The 17,446-nt window shown below is 33.3% G+C and overlaps 1 protein-coding gene across 4 annotated transcripts in view; it reads left to right on the top strand.

The window, feature by feature from the left end:
• Positions 1-8,813: 8,813 nt before the first annotated feature.
• Positions 8,814-17,446, top strand: part of 5-HT2B (5-hydroxytryptamine receptor 2B) — a 50,167-nt gene continuing 41,534 nt past the window's right edge. For 2 of the 4 annotated variants that reach the window (XM_011636105.3, XM_011636093.3), the window contains exons 1-2: positions 8,815-9,046; positions 10,955-11,357. In XM_011636105.3, the coding sequence (XP_011634407.2) occupies positions 11,018-11,357 (340 nt within the window). In that variant the 5' untranslated portion in view covers positions 8,815-9,046; positions 10,955-11,017. Of the gene's footprint in view, positions 9,047-10,954; positions 11,358-17,446 lie in introns of those variants that run through there. The other 2 variants (XM_011636101.3, XM_089077639.1) reach the window with 2 other exon arrangements.

Below are 17,446 nucleotides of genomic sequence, written 5' to 3'. Positions count from 1 at the left end.
TATTGTCGAAACATTAGTGTTATTTAATTGTAATTCTCCAAAATATAATAAACATCAAAATAAATGTAAAGTATAAGTTATTTCGATATATGTTTACAATGTATGTACATATTAAAAAAAGTTGAACGAGTAATGTACTCCGCTTGTCGCAAAAATACACCTGGCGAGTTCGAGGTTGCTGACGGCAGCTGTTCGACCCAGTTGGCGTGCAAAAATAAGACGAACGATTATTATAATCCACGATCCTCAGATAATTGAGTTGGAAAGAATTTTCATTTGTCGATTCGACAACATAGTTAGATTATTCACTGCGGATACGGATACGGTTTTACGAAGTAAAGTTTGCGCTACCTTTAGTTCTGTAACAACTAGTTTGCGAGAACGTTGTTTGATAGAAATGTGAAGTAAAAATAATAATAAAATTCTAAGATTAAAGAAACAAATGTTTTACAGAAATTTTTTAAATAATATTAATAAGAAATTATTAAATAAATAAGATAAAAAAATATTAAGCAAATAAAAGTGAACTTGATGTAACAGTTAAACGATAAGTAAATATAATATGACAAACAGAATTAAAGTAAAATAAGATCGAATTAAATGTACAATAAAATCTCAATTTTCAAATTAAAAAACGTAAGCTTGTTCAGCAGAATTTGTTCTTGAGATTTATAATTCAATATCTCTGCAAAATATAAAAGCAATAAATAGAAAGCTTTGTGAAATCTTTCGATACACAAAATACGATTTATTTCTAATATTATTTCTGGTATTGGAAACACGATTTTGGATCCGTCAATATTTTTAAGAGATAAGTTCAAAGATAAATTTATCAAATAATAATATGAATTTCGAAATGGCAAATGCGATTCGAGAAAGGCTGCGCTGAGTAATTTTTCAGCACCAATGCAAAAAAAAAAAAATCAGGGAAATTCGGATGTAATCTGTTCGGAAATTCGCTCGTTGAATGTTGCCTTTCGAGCTCTCTTTTGCTCTCACCGCTGATTTTATTCCTTCATTAGGCTCATGTAATTAGGGTAAAAGCACCCCGGCCTTTGCGCGCAGGACAAACAGCTCTACATGAAAGCCGGAACGACCTAAATGTATTTGAGAGAATATCATCGCGTTAATGCGAATCTTATGAGTTTCGATAAAAACGTGAGAGAGTCGGTGAGTATGATTGACGCCGAGCTTTCTGCGAATTGCAAACCATAAATACCAAAATCATTCTACGACGTATCCTACTCCAAAGTATAATTTAATTCGACAAGACATATTTAACTTCTAATGCAACTATATTTTATCTTAGAAAATTACGAGAAAGCAAAACTCAGGATAGAAAGGAGCTTCTTAATAATAAATTATAAATATTTGTAAAGTTTAAATTAAACTGAAATTTTAATTTACAAAAAAAAAAAAACAAATCTACCAGGGCAACTATACCTGTGTGTTTAAATTTACAAGCTCCATAAAATCTAAAAGATGATGATATAATGATATAATGATATAATGTCTGATGTCTGAAATATATAAATGCCTGTGTGTGTGTGTGGTGTGTGTGTGTGTGTGTGTGTGTGTGTGTGTGTGTGTGGTGTGGTGTGTGTGTGTGTGTGTGTGTGTGTGTGTGTGTGTGTGGTGTGGTGTGTGTGTGTGTGTGTGTGTGTGTGTGTGTGTGTGTGTGTGTGTGTGTGTGTGCGCGCGCGCGCGCGCGCGCGCGCAAAAGTAGAAAAATCTAATTTTGCGATGACGCGCTCAGGACGCGAGATGCATTTAAGGATTCGTCGTCTGTATGCTTATGCAAACGTTGCACATCTCGTTGGGCATCTCTCTCGTCTCGCGCGGGGAAACGTTTCGCGTCTGCCGCGAAATTCATCGAGTTCCGCGCGACGGTTCCGCTCGTAATGCACATAAGTAAGTTTAACGCTTTCTAGGAGGAGATGATATAACGGCGAACACGGTACCTCCATTACGGCGTCGGTGTCGCAGTTTGCAATTTGCGATTTCTGGATCGCCGCGAGGATGCAGCGAGATGACGTGCTCGTCAAAATGATCGAGCGATATGCTGCCGGAACGGATAAAACGATTATTTTTTTGAAAATTTCTACAAAGGACAGGACAAATACATTTTTCTCGTAATTTCACATGTGGATAACGGATCGCGAAAAAAATCATATGTAATAAAAAAGGTATTTGTCAAATGCATACACTTATTTTGCTTACTTAGTTTGTCAGTCGCGAAAAAACAGTCAAATGTAATTTTCAATAATATCGCTCTTTCAGAAACAGATATTATTCCGGATTTAAAACTGATAGCATGCTAATTATACAGGTCGCGTAAAAAAGATAGATTTATTTCTGAGACACATAGGGTGTCGCAAGAGTTACTGACTCAATTTTTATATACAAAAGCTTTGTCATCAATTCATCACTCAAAATGTTCTCTTACTTATTATAAATTTCTAATTTCTACATGTTTAAAACATTGCCTATTTAATTTTTTACATCAAAAAAGTTTTAAATTCTGTTCTATGCAAAAAATAAAATGTTATTCATCTATTTACTGCTCTCAAAGTTTATTTTTCAAAAAAAACCTTTTACTTTCAACAGCTAGTTAAAATTTTGATGTTTTTGTTGACACAAAATTGATTTCCAAGTTAATAAAAAAAAGTCCATGGATAAAAAGTGACATACTAAATTTAGCACACCTTGTATATTTCCTCGGATTAACCGGGCCACGAAATCGCGTGGCATAAAAGTGATAGGCAACGCACAGAACCCCCGTTAACCCGAAGCTCTCCATTTCCAGCAATGCATAACAAAGCGAGAGAAAAGCTGGTTTTTCCAACTGGCCGCTGCCGTGATGGAAAATTGAAAACCAAGTACCATTAAGTCGGCACCGACAAAATTCATTATTAGCAACTTCTCAGGCTCCATCGTATCTGAAATAATATCGAATAAATTTGAGATGATAAACGTTGCCATAAAATTGTATATAAATGCACATAAATGTATATAAATGCACATAAATGTAAACGATCATATAACCAAATGTCATCGCTTCAGGTTAAAAATTCATGATTCTAAAAATGCGAGCTTCGAACAGATCAAAATGTCGAAAGTTCACAAAACTTAATTTTCTCAAGCTCATATTTTTCATTCTTTAAATTTTCTGCCTTGCATTAAGCACAATCAATTTTCTAAGATTGAATTTTAGTTTTAATTTTTGTTTTTTCATTCAAATTAGTTACTCAATTCTTTTACATCAAAATTTCTTAATTTCTTAATAATTCAGAAAGTGTAAAATTTCCATATTATCAATTCTTTCTCAATTTTCATCTCTTTGAGCGAATAATGTGAAAAGTCACTAAAAAAAAAATCTCTATTTTGGATTCTGAAAGCAATTTACCGAAGGATTAAGACAGATAGAATTCTTTAATTAAAACGGACGGATTTCAAAGGCTTCATTTATTAGGAATTCTTTCGCGGGAAACTGAAAAGAGCCATAAAGGATCAGCCAGTCGGCGGTCGAATTTGTACGCGGTGATTTTATTCTCGTTCTCGTGAAACAATAGCTTCATTTCGAGCGAGTTTCACGTCACGCATAGACCGCAGAATGATCGATCAATTCGCGAATGACCCCATCATCCCGATTATCTTTTAGTCCTTTATTTCCTTCGTCACGTCCATCGCAAACGTCGCGCACGTCCCTCCGCTCTGTCTTTACAGGACACAACAAAAGGATAATTTGAATATGACAGTAGCGACTGGGGAATTAAAATAATACTATGTTTCTAAATTGTCCGTTGAATGTTATGGATAAAAAGCATCAAGGAGAGAGTTTTAAAATTCTCTCTACTAAACAATACGAGTGTAAATAATAATACGAAATAATACAAACCAATTATTCTAGCTTCATTAACAAATTATTAATCGTAATTCGAGTAATACAGTTTCAATAAAAATTAATTAATCATTTGACGACAATTATTTAACGATGATTATATTATATTTTCTAAAGAAAAAGTTAAAGAAAAAAGTTTTCTTTCTTTGCGCAAAGCTAAATTGAAAAGGCAGAGTAACCTTCGGTACGCAAGATTTTATTTTTGAAAACATCGATATTATGAAACTTAATCCTGTAATACTACACTGGGTGAAAAAACAGAGGTATTACGGTTTTCACCCTTTTGTTGATAAAATCTTCTAAAATGTGTACATTTACATATAACAGAAAAAATATTATAAATGCTTATTTATATCTTCTCATGTTTTAAAAATCATTTTTTTTTTTAAACAAAGCTTAGTATGGAAAGTTCATCATCCAATTTTTTCAATATTATTCTTTTATTAAAGTTATCCCTTGATCCCTAGAGAGAGAGAGAGAGAGAGAGAGAGAGCGTGTGTGTATGTGTGTGTGTGTGTGTGTGTGTGTGTGTGTGTGTGTCAGTGTCATGAATATCAAATACTAAATATTTAGTTATTCTGATTAATATGTATTACATATATGTATTATCAATGCACATTTTTAACATATAACTTTAATATATGTCATAATTAACGTTGTTACAAAATTCTCGCAATTCTCGGGCCCATCGCGTCCTCCGAATCCCGATTATGGATTCGCAATTATTAATATCGAGTGTAATGCGCAGCGAGGATTCATTTTCGCTCGAGCGGCTAATTGGACATAATGCAGGCGCCAAGTTAAATTTGACGGGCGGGCGCGCGAACACTTTTAACGGCGTTCGCCGTTCGCAATCAGCGCTTATTAAATTCAACCGAGTTCGAATATCGTGACGGAGGATAAATAGGATTTCTCCTTGCTTTATTGCGGCCCGGCCGTGGAAATGAAGTGCGCTGACGTGACTTGGCTCGGCGATCGATCTTAACGTCGTCTCGCTCGGCTCGGGGGCGTACGAGTGCAGGTGTGCGTACACGCGTGTTTGCACGCGTGTCTGCATGACGATGTGCGGAAAGTTCCGGAGGATGCTGCGACGAATATCTATTCGACGATTATTTACGACGCACCGAACGTGTTGCCCGGGAAAACTGCGTTCCTATGCAAGCAATTTTGAAAAACTTGAATTACGGCGAAAAACATCCAATAACTTACAATTTTTAATTTCAGCTTCATCATTAAATCAAATTTCTGTTTTAATTTTCACGTCTTTACGTTAGTTAAATTTATATTTGCATTTTAAAGTTTCATTTTAATTATCACATGCTCGACGAAATGATTATTTTTATTTTCGATTGTACTCTTAATTTGATTTATATTGTAAATTCCGAATTTATCTTCGGAATTGCATTTCTATTCCATTTTATTTTTAATTTATTTAATCTATTATGTTTTCTATTTTCGACGATCCTCGATTCTTGAAATCAAGGTGCCAAATCTTTCATAGCTTTGGATCCGCGTAATTTCAGGGCGAATCCTGGAAGAGATAAGAAATCGGCATAAAAAAAGGAGAAAAAATCCTGGCGACATAAATCTCCGCACGTAATGGTGTTAATCCATCACTGGGGAATTTATTCGAGCGCGAAATGAAATTTTCGGCGCAAGAAGCGCCGTGAACATTTAAGGCCAATAAAAGGCGGCGGCTGAAGAAGCCGTGCGTCGCAAATCGACTTATTGCAGAATGCATAACAACAGTTCTTTAACAAAGAAAATCTATAAAGTAGCGTAACGTAAAATAGTACAAAGTTTAAAAAGAATTGTTATTTAAAAAGATATCGTTTTAAGTGAATTCTTTTAAAAAAGAATACACACACACACACACACACACACACACACACACACACACACACACACACACACACACACACACACACATATTCATATATAATCCGTACGCGCAATCCGATGCAATAAAATTTACGTAACATAATAAATTTATTATATTTTTATATCTACTTTATATAAAATTGACAATTTAAAAAATATCAAACGAACGTTGACAATTAATTAAGATAATTTAGTAATTTATAACTTTTAATAATTATTTTTGACAATTACTAAATTTAATTGAATTGTACTTTTCAATTAATACAAAAGTTCGACTCGTCAAACAAATTCGGTTAATCGGTTTGCAGAGATAATTGACCATATAAGATCACAGATTCAGTTCCGGAATATTCCTAAGTGAATTAAGGTAAGCTAAGTCTGGCTCAAGAAATTGTCCAGCTAAAGTGATGGTACATTTAATAACCAGGTTGCGGTTTGCGCTCCGCTTAATTGTTGCAGAACTTCAAAGCTGAAATCAGAATGATAATGTACATGTACATGTGCGAAAATGTAGTTTAGATAAGAAGAATAAGGATAGTAAAGATATGTTTGTATTAAAATAATTCTTATAAAATTGAATTCTTATAAAAAACATTCTTTTACATTTACAAAATAATGTAAATTAAAATTCATTTAATTATAAATTAAATTCACTAAAATGTTGATAAATATATATAATTGGATCGAATTTATAGGTGGTGGAGAGACAAAAAATTAAACGCGTTGTCACTGAATTGTAGAGGGGAAAAAGAGAAACGTCTTTACGGACTTATTTGTCAAACGATGTTGTGTAACGAAACGTGTAACGAAACGTGTACACGACACCGAACGAAATCTCGAACGATACGAATCACCGAGAACGATACCGGGAATAATCCCGGTATTTTCTGGATGTGCGAGATATCCGCGAGAGGTTTCGTTTCCTGGGAGTGTCCTTTCGCGAGTCTTTTAATCGCACGTGCGCACGAGCAAAAAAATCGCCCAAGGGCGCAATAAATCGCTCCTTTATCGCGGAATTCTCGGAACTATATTGCTTTTTGTTAATGCTCGCAGAACTCCCGTTTCCAGACGCTTTTCGCGGGAACATTTATTCGTGTCCAATTTATCGCGACGAGCTTATCGCGATTAGCATCCTTCTCTCACGACACTTTCGTACGTTACGAATCGATATTCAATTTAAAGAGAAATGAGATCCTCGTACTTACAATAACGAAATGCATTAATCTATCAATTTGTTTATGTATCTTAAAAATATTAAAACAAAAGGTAGGAGAGACTGGATGACCGTAACATCGCGAAGAGAATTTCAATTCCAATTCAACCTTTAAAAGGCAAGATTAATTTCAAAAACACGAATTGATCTACCAATTTGTTTATTTATCCTGACATAATAAATGAAAATATAGCAAGGATTTAATTCGACAGAATTTATGAGTTGAAAATCGGAGGGAATAATATCGCGGAAATATCGTCAAAGTAAATTCGATACTTGAACAAAGCCGTATTAATTTCAGGAACATGGATATATCAGTATGCAAAATGCATCGCCCGAGATATGAAGGTGTGAAAAAGATTTTTTACAATCTCTTTTTAATATTCAACTCCTTTTGCATCTTTAAATTCCACAGATATGATTAAAATGAGATAATAGGATTAGCTTTCACTCGGAAATGCATGAGAAATGTACGTAGAATTATTACAATTAACTGTAATTTGATACATTTGACAAACGTGTATTTTAATAAACATTTTAATGCCTGCAATTAAAAGACGTTTATTGCAATTAAATCCAATTTTATACATTTAATAATGTATAAAAAATAAAATTTGATTCTTTTCATAAACACAATTTAATTTTTAATTAACCAGGATTCTTTTAAATCCGCTTTATATATGTGCACACTTCAATAAATAAAACTTTTCTTATAATTAAACAAAATTATTTTAACGAAATCTGAAAATTTTCAATTATCTTATTATTCCCTCGATAGATCCTAATTAATTTGGATTTAAATTTTAATTAATATTTTTTTAAATTATTGTAATAATTATATTATGAAATAAGTTTAAAGCATTTCTCTGATCTATAGATAAAATTAAATAATTAAAATTTCTGAAAAAATTTCTAACTAATTTTCTTCTTCTTCCACATAAGCTTAAAACTTGTTCTATCTCACTTTCATGTATTGCAAATTCTAACTAATTTGAATTTTTTAAATATTTTAGTACCTTATAATTATCTAAAAAATAAACAATTTATAATATAAAATGTAGTTTATAAAATAAAAATGTATTATATAAATATAGTATACGCTATTAATTTTTAAATCTTTTAAGTTTTTAGTTTTTAACTTATTTTTATTGGAAATTGTTTCTCAGTTTATTTCACTGATTCGAAATGTTGTATATCAATTTTTATAAATATGTAAATAAGTATTTTAAAAACATTTTGTCTATTTGACTTGTATATACTTTTCTACTCTAATAATATTTAGAACAAGCATGTTTCCAAGGATAATTCCATTTTCCTCTCTCTTTCATTTTCCTCTCACGATAAAAATATCTTGATGTGACACCTGTCTCGATGTTTGTCACTTGAATTTACCGCTTCCAAGTTTCGCTCGGAACATGTCTACGTGAGAAAATCCAGAAAATATAATTTTAATGACATATCACATATCTCATAACATGTGAGAACAATTTACCATTTTGGTATCGGTATCTTTATGAAGGTATCTCTTAGAAATTAATTTCAAAGAAAAAGTAATAAGAGATCCAAATGGATACTATATACGAAATATGCCAGCGTCATCAATTTTCATTGGAAAGGCAGAAAATGCCACGGTGTCAATTATCTTATTGATAAAACATTACATCTCGCGTGCATCTAACACAAGAGGCGACGACGAAGGACGAACAGGTGTCCCGATGTGGGCAGGCCGTGTGCGGCAACGCTTGCGCGTCGCGATACCCTCGCTGGGGGTTGAAGAGCACCGGCAAGACAGCCGGTGGGGGTGGTTCTGACGAAATGAAAGCCAGTGGGCTAGTAGTCCACGGCAAAGCAACCACCGTGGATCGTGTTGTTCGTCCTTCGCGCTCGGTTTCCGAGGTTGACTCGCCGAATCACTCGCCCGTCGCCACCCCCGATCCATTATCAGAAACGCGCGCGTTTGAAATCCACCGCAGAAAGTCCTTCGAGACTCTTGGAGTGTCCGTTTACCATGTAGGAAAGTTCATCGAACAATGTGCATCCCGATTCTACAGGTTATTCGAAATACCGGATACCAAAATTTTAATTTCCCGAATTTCCATTAACTTCACTTGTTCAATTGAGACTGCAGAGATTCCAAAGTCTCTATTTCCTTAAATTTTCTTAAATCCCATTAATTAAATTTAATAAAATAATATTTTAAAATATTTTATTTATATAATTTATTTTAATAATTTATTATTTATAATATTTTGTATTTTTAATATTCCTTAAAAAGTTTGGTTCCTGTATTAAATGTATTTTTTTAAATTTAAATCCTTAAAAAATTATAAATGCGCAAAATTATAGAACTATTGATATTTTTAATTTTTGTAATTATTTCGTGTACCGTCAGTTAAATTTTAAAACTAGAAATTTCAAAATCCTAGTTGAATTTCTTCAAATTTATTTTTTGTTATTTAAACTACTTTAACAGTTTAATTCATTTCCTTAAATTCTCCAAAAAGTTTTCATTACTCAAGAATTTCTATTAAATTATCTCTCTTAATTTAAATTCTTGAAATCATCAGAATTGCAGAATTATAAAGTCTATAGAGTCATAATTTTTTTGGAATTTGTTTTGAATTAACTTATTAATTTAATTTAATTGTTTTAATTTTTACATTAAAAAAAATGCTTCAAGATGTTTTATCTCTTAAGTTCGTTGCTATTAACAAATTTCTTATTCTTAATTCCCTAAAGAACACTCATTAAAACTCTAATAACCTTCAATTCTCGAAATTGCTGAAACTTTGTGCTGAAACTATCGCAAATTTTTAAGTCTTAAGATTACTAACTTTTCCTCTTTCAGCATTTTGATTTGGCGCTCTATAGATCACAAATCAAACTAGGATACATAAAACACTTCAAAATCCAGGATTTTCTGAGATTATTGATTCAATTGAAAGCACGATTAGATTAATTGCGATAAAATTTGAAAGTACGCTCGTATATCCATGGTGATAATATTCGCAATTGCTCGCTCAAGCGATCCGCTCGCCAATGTAACCTGTTGAGCATGTAATCCTCGCTTTCCATCGATATATCACCTAGTATATCGGATCAGTCGCGACGATGAAATTGAATCGCTATCGATACCCACAATTCGTGGAAGACGCAGTCGGAATGGCCTCTTCCGTCTTCAGGAAAGATCTTCCTCCAGGAAATATCTTGCAATTTTATTATTATATCCTACATCAAGAAAGACTAATCGATCCGGGCTTTTTGAGAAAAACATTTACAGATAAAAACGTAAAATATCGTAACATTAAAATAAAATATAAAATTTTTAAATTATTAAATTATTCTCTTTAGATATTCAAATTTCTCTCAATTTTTAAATTTTACGAGTTTTTATGCTTCAAATTTGAAATTCTCGAATTTTGATATTTATAATTTTAAAACCGTAATATTTTAAACCGTAAATTTTTATTTGTTCATATAATTGCAGTTTATCTTCAAATTTTATGGAAGACAAATTTTTAATTTGTTACATTCTTGACTCTGCAGATTTTCGACGTTAAATTCTTGTTACGCTCCAATTTTTATTTCGTAAATTCCTAGCGTTCTGAATGTTTCGTCCTCAATATCCTGTCTTCCTGAGCTTTCATTCTTCGAATTTTTGGCTTTTGAAATATTTTATTTTATTTTTGTCATTTTATCATTTTTGTCAACTCCAATCCTTCCTCAAAACACTCCCATCATCTGACTGATGTCTTTTAATTAGGTTACTGAATCGTGTATATCCCTTGTAAATCCTCGATCCCTCCATTTCATAAATCCTTAAATCCTACAATGTATTCCCGACTATTAATCTTAAAATAAACCGTTGTCTCTTCGATAATTCTCAAGTTCTAAAAATTCGATATCCTCATCTCCCCCCCCCCCTCCCCGCTTCCCCGACAATTCTGATGCGCTTTCAGATGCAGAGTCCCCGTGTGCCGTGAAAGTGCGTGTTTTGGTGGGTGAAGGTTTTTGACTGAGCAATGACGAGATCGACGACCGTGCAGGTCGTTCTGACGAATTCTTACGAAGACTCGCTCTGGGATGCCGTTTCTTCGAACAGCAGCGAAATCGACCTGGAGACGACAAGCGCGAGTTCGGCCGAAGGCGAGGACGGCGCGGAAGAACTCAACAATTGGTGGGCGATGCTGGCGCTCATCTTGGTTCTGGGAACGGCCGCGGGGAATATTCTGGTATGCCTGGCGATTGCCTGGGAGCGCCGGTTGCAAAATGTTACTAATTATTTCCTGATGAGTCTGGCCATCACGGATCTCATGGTCGCCATCCTCGTAATGCCGCTGGGAATTCTTACACTCGTGCGAGGTAAGCTCGCCGATATATAGTTTACGAAAAGTATATGGGAAGGCGAGAGTCCCTGGGAGTTACTAAAGAGACCGTACATTTGCGGAATACAGAACTTGGGAAAACATATCGCATACAATATTTGTTCAAATTTCGCATAAAATATTTACTTGCGACATTTCATCTCTCTCTCTCTCTCTCTCTCTCTCTCTCTCTCTCTCTCTCTCTCTTCTCTCTTTCTCTCTCTCTGTATGTTTAATAATGTTAATAATATTGTAATTTATACCAAGATATCGTGAATGAGAAAACAACAAGTGCTAACGGGATTTCCTGACGATTTGGTGTTCTGAATAAAATATCGCGTGCCTATTTCAAGCAATTTAAATAAAGATGAAGGGACGTGAATCGCGTAAGGGTGCATAAAAGGCACGCATTCATCATCAGTATTATTGTATCCATATTTGGTGAATCCGAAATGAAAGGGAAAGAAATTTTTTTCATCATCCCCGAATAAAACGCCGACTGTCCGAAAATAAAAATAATCGTCCGATGAAAAAAAAAGGGTTAAAAGTAAAAGTAAAAGGATACTATTTACAGACTATGTGCTATTTCGAGCAAATCGAGAAGAGGCGTGGAATCCACGTAAGAGCACTGCTATTTGCCGTCGACATTACCGTGTCCACATTTAGAGAAGCCAGATCGAAAGAGTTAAACGTTTTCCCAACGTTCCGGATAAAACGCTTTTTCGCTTATTTCGAGTGAATTCGAAAGGAGAGTGTGGAAATCTATATAAGAACGAGTGCCATTTATCACCGATATCGCTGTATTCATATTTGTAAAACCTTGCGTGGAACGGAAAGGTTAAATTCCTTAATGTTCCAAACAAGATGATATTTGTCCATAAAGGTAATAACGATGTATAAAAAGCCCCGGGCTATTATATATAACTATTCATAGAGCAGTGACTATACCAGGCAATTTGGAACGAGGGTGGATGAATTCGCGTAAGCTCACATAAGGGCGCTATTTATTGCCGACAATGCTGTGCCCATATTTACACGAGACCTGAAATAAAAAAGGTTAAAACATTTCCCCACGCAAAATTCTAAATAAAACGCTAGCTGTTCGCGTTCAAGCGATTTTGGGCAGAGGTGGAAACGTAACGTTGTGAAAATGTCACAAGCGCGTGTAAACCCCGCTGTTTTATCGCCAATATTATTACGTTCGTATCTGAAAAACCTGTAACGGAAGGGTTAAAATTTTTCCACCGATATTCCGAAATGAAATATCGCCTGTCTGCGAAAGAATCCGCGGAAACGGGATCCCGGATGAGAATACAACTTCCACTTCGTACGTACAATGTCGAGGAGGACGAAATTCGAATAAGAGCCGCTAGTTATCGCCGACAACAAAGGGGGTTAAAAATCTACCAACGTCCCGAGTGAAACGTTAGCTGTCGAGGGGGAAGAATCGAGCCGGAAAGGAGAATCTACCCGAACGATGCTATTTGTAGACCAGCAGTTGTTATTTCGAGCGATTTGGGGAGGCGTAGGCAGGCGGAATTGGCGTAAGGGCGCATAAACCGCGCTATTTATCGCCGACATTACTCCGGACTCGCATCGGTCTTCTTGCGTGATAGGTGGCTCGCTTTTACGAGTCGCTTCCGAGAAGCTCAAGGCTCTTTGTTGGCCGAAACGAGAGCGCTTATGCATAATGGATCACCTGGTAGCGAGCGAGCAGTGATGCTTGCTTACTTGATACTTGCATCACAACGGGACGAATGCAGCTGGCAACGATAGCACCGACAGAACTTCCATGTCTAAAAACACCGAGGGGAAATTGATTGCAATTGAAGATACGATTAAGTGATTTCTCTTATCCCAGGATAATAGAATCGAAGTCGAAAAAAGTATCGAGGAAGGAGAGAGTTTGAAACGTTGAAAATAGAAATATTACTTTAATGATCTAATATTCGTTAATAATTATCTGTCGATTTTCATTAATACATTTTAGCAAACAGGAACGATGCTGTAATATCAAATAGTGTCTGAATGAAAGCATGTTAAATTTAATAGAAATAGCTTGACAATTTTGAATTTAATTTATGAAATAGATATTGACGTATTCTAAAAGCTGAATGATTACTTTTCTGATTATTAATAATAATCTTTATAGAGCTGCAATTCATAATTTTATAAATAATAATTATTATTTCTGTTACGTTTGTCATCTCTATTGATTTGCTGTTACAAAAACAATTATAAAAACAATTTATTTACTTGACTATGTATCATCGGCATACAATATAACAATAATAATAGTAATAATAAATATTACAATATAATACTAAATAAATACTAAATAAATAATATTAAATAAATAATAAATAATAAATAATAAAATTCAGCAAATAATAGACCAAGTGTTTTAAAATATAATAACAAAATTTTATAAAAGTTTGATCGAAAAATTTCCGTTAAATTACAGCATCTTTAATCGCATGTTACGATTTCTCGGCACGACTTGCGATTGCGTTAAACGACAACTTAATTTAACCAAGCTGGAGTCAAATATAGACAGCGGCCCACAAAAGAAAGACGACGAGTCGAGCACGGGAGAAATGAACAGGGAAACGAAGGATCGATGCGCAGAAATAACACGCACTCATGGGATTCGCCGCTTTAATTTCCCCCCGGGGAGGAAAGGATTCGTGTCTTATGTCGGTCAATCACGACTGCTGTTTCTATTGCTGCTCAAGGATGTCTAGATAGCCTTGGTTACATTATATTGAATCGTTGCATAAGAGATATCGACCTAATCATTTTTGAAGAAATAAAGTATTGTGATCAAAAAATTGTTATATGTTTTCCATAAAAGAAACGAATTTAATATAACTACAGAACTTATTAAAAGATTCAAAGATTCAAAAATTCATGGATCGTATTTCATGAAACTCGAGACGATCAACTATAACTAGCAAAAAATTGTATAGCTCATTCCTTAAAATTGCGGGTGTGTGTGTGTGTGTGTGTGTGTGTGTGTGTGTGTGTGTGTGTGTGTGTGTGTGTGTGTGTGTGTGTGTGTGAGCGTAACTTCCAAAGATTATAAGAGTGAAAAATTCGCGAAACCGAGGATTCATTAGCAAGGAAATAGATTTGAGGGTGGTGGTTAATGAGCAGAAGAAAGGACGAGGGACGAAGTCGGATCAAATAGAATATTCATCAGGTATAATTATTCGTCCGCTAAGAAACTTTAGGAAAGATCGGCCGATTAAGCGTGGATAGCGCGATAATTTCAGGAAAAGTGTATCATTCGTATTCCCCGAGGAATACAAGACAAAGGAAAAAAGATTTTAATAATCAGAAATTTAAAAATATGTTTACTTATTTATATTGCAAATTTATTTTAGTTATTTATATATATATATAAAATATTTATATATTTAGTATTTTAATTGTATAATTTTAAATTAAAATTTCGCGGGATAAAATTCGCGGAATAAATATAAAAAAAAAATCTAAAATTGAGATTTTAATTGTCTTACTAGTAGGTACCATGTAATTAAATATTATATTATAAATAAAAAAATAATTTAAAAACCTTAACATTTCAGATTTTTATTAATAATTTAATTATACGGTACATAAAAAATATTAATAAGTTCTTTCTAATTTAATTCTTTAACAAGTATGATAAATCAAATTTAATGATCAAAGATTAATGAAGCGCGTTATAATTAATTCCGTAATGCCAACGAGAGGAGAAATTTAAAGGGACAAGAGAGGAGAATCGATTGCCGGTGACGGGATTTGATCCCGGCAAATGTATACTCTGGTTAAGCTGTTCTTAGCCGGTAGGACACGCATATGGAAATACGGTTAATTGTAAGTGTCCTGTCGATAGGACACGTCCACGCGTGTGTCCTCGTTAAGGCTCAGCCATCTGAGCTGACGAACAAAACGGGACCAGAACGTGTTCTTAACTTTATTATGAACGACGAGAACCTCTAATATAGTTAAGCGAGACACGTCGGCGCATCCTTACGTGACTACTAATATATCGATAATAGCGAAAGATAATAGCGAAAGATTGCTCTCGTCCTCGAGAGAGGAGAACATGCGCTTTAATTAACTACTCATGCAAATTAATCAAGAAAAAACAGACTATCGATTATTGAAAATTCCAATTTTTTGCCAATGAACTTGCACTAGAGGCCAATGTTAAACGATAATTCATGTAACTAATTACACGTAATACCTATTAATACCTAATTAACGTAACGTATCGATCACTTGCAATTAATTGAAAGCTCCTCATTGAAGCTGTATTTACTTTCTTTTAGCAAAATCGTGTACATATAATATTATATCAAACGTACATATTGGATATAATATACAACTGTTGTAATATGCTAATTTACCGTTCTAACTAATTAGTTAATTGTTCTTAGTTATTAAACTGTAAGAACATATGGTGTTTATATGTATACAAATTATGATATTACACATTTATTATATTCATTTTAAAACATTCGAAAAAATTTGGTTAAATAATAACATGAAAGAAAAGTAATATCTAAGAAATGTTTTGCCATAATTTACTACTACTACTTCGAGATGGCTGACCAAGTTAAGTTTTTACTACTCGAAGATCTTCCGAGACGTCTGACTATAATAAGTCTTGACTATTTGATCAATACCTGACTACTAACAGTCTTTCAATATACAAATTATTTAACAAAAAAGTAATGTTAAAATGATACAGAGATAAATAACGTGTTTAATTTATGTCAATATTTATAAAATTTGATCAACGTGTTGGGATCTCGTTAGTCGGTCGATAATAGACCGTTTAATTAGAGAGCGGTTCTTGTGGATGACCTATGGTGGCAATCCTGCATTCCAATGGATATTGCATATACGGCTGTCATAAATTATCTATTGTATTATCTATTATCATAAATTATCAAATTATAACTAGCAAATTTAGAAAATTGATTAATCGATTCTTTTATAATTTCTTTTAATGTGTAAACTTGTAAACAATACATAAAATGCTAATCATCTTTGTTAAACTGATATTTCTGATATATCCTTGATTATTCTTGATTACCTTTATTTTAATATCCTTTTCTAAAAAATAAGATTTAATTAAAAATTATTAAAAATATATTTAAAATTAAAACATACTGTAAATTTCAATTTTTTTAGATAAAATCTAAAACATAATCTTGGTTTCTATTATATGTATATAAAAATATGCCTGAAAAATATTTACAAAGGCATAAAAAAATGATTAAAATCTCTTATTAAATACTAAACAAAAATAACTCTTTGAAAGATAAAGTCCATTACAGAAAATTGCAAGTTTTCTCTATTTTAAAATATAAAATATATTGAAATAAAAAACGGTAAGTCACACAAAAAAGATTATGTCAAAAGAGATTATGTCAATAACAAGCAAGTAGGATCTTTTTAATAAATTCCCCATGTGAAAGGTATCACATCGAAAAATCTCTCTGATCGGAAAATCCTACATGTCTGTCAAAAAATCTGGTCACACTAAAATCTATAATTCTGAATATGTTACATGTCAAACATGGAGCAATAAAACATGTAAAATTCATGTTAAACTTCAATAAATAATCCTTATATGTTTTTGAAATAAAAAAACATGTACAAAAAGACAAAAAATAAAACTAGAAATTTGATACAGTAATTAACAATTCAAACTTTTTACTACCTACTCAAAATATTAATTCTCACTTTTGAAATGTGGATATTTGATTTCAAAAGCAAAATTTCTTTCAATCTTTTTCTCTAAATACAATCTGAATTTGTTCCATTTGATAAATAAATTAGAAAAATGAAGCGCTATTTTTGCTTTCGGTAACATAGTTTCTTGAGATTCTGCACTTTTCTCAGGTCGCGCAGTTGCATTGAAAATGGAACAATGCAATGATCGATCTCTCGATTGAATACGAATCAAAATGTTTTCGCGAACTCTTGAGAAGGATCGTTGCTAAAAAGAAGGAGAGAGAGAGAGAGAAAGAGAGAGAGAGAGAGAGAGAGGGAGGGGGGGACGAGGGAGAAAAGTGAGAGAGTTTGAAA

The sequence above is a fragment of the Pogonomyrmex barbatus genome, unplaced genomic scaffold (assembly GCF_055798465.1).
Source record: "Pogonomyrmex barbatus isolate J1 unplaced genomic scaffold, ASM5579846v1 scaffold2, whole genome shotgun sequence".
Classification (NCBI taxonomy): Eukaryota; Metazoa; Arthropoda; class Insecta; order Hymenoptera; family Formicidae; genus Pogonomyrmex; species Pogonomyrmex barbatus.
Note: the sequence above shows the minus strand (reverse complement) of the source record. Positions and strands in the feature narration are given on the sequence as shown.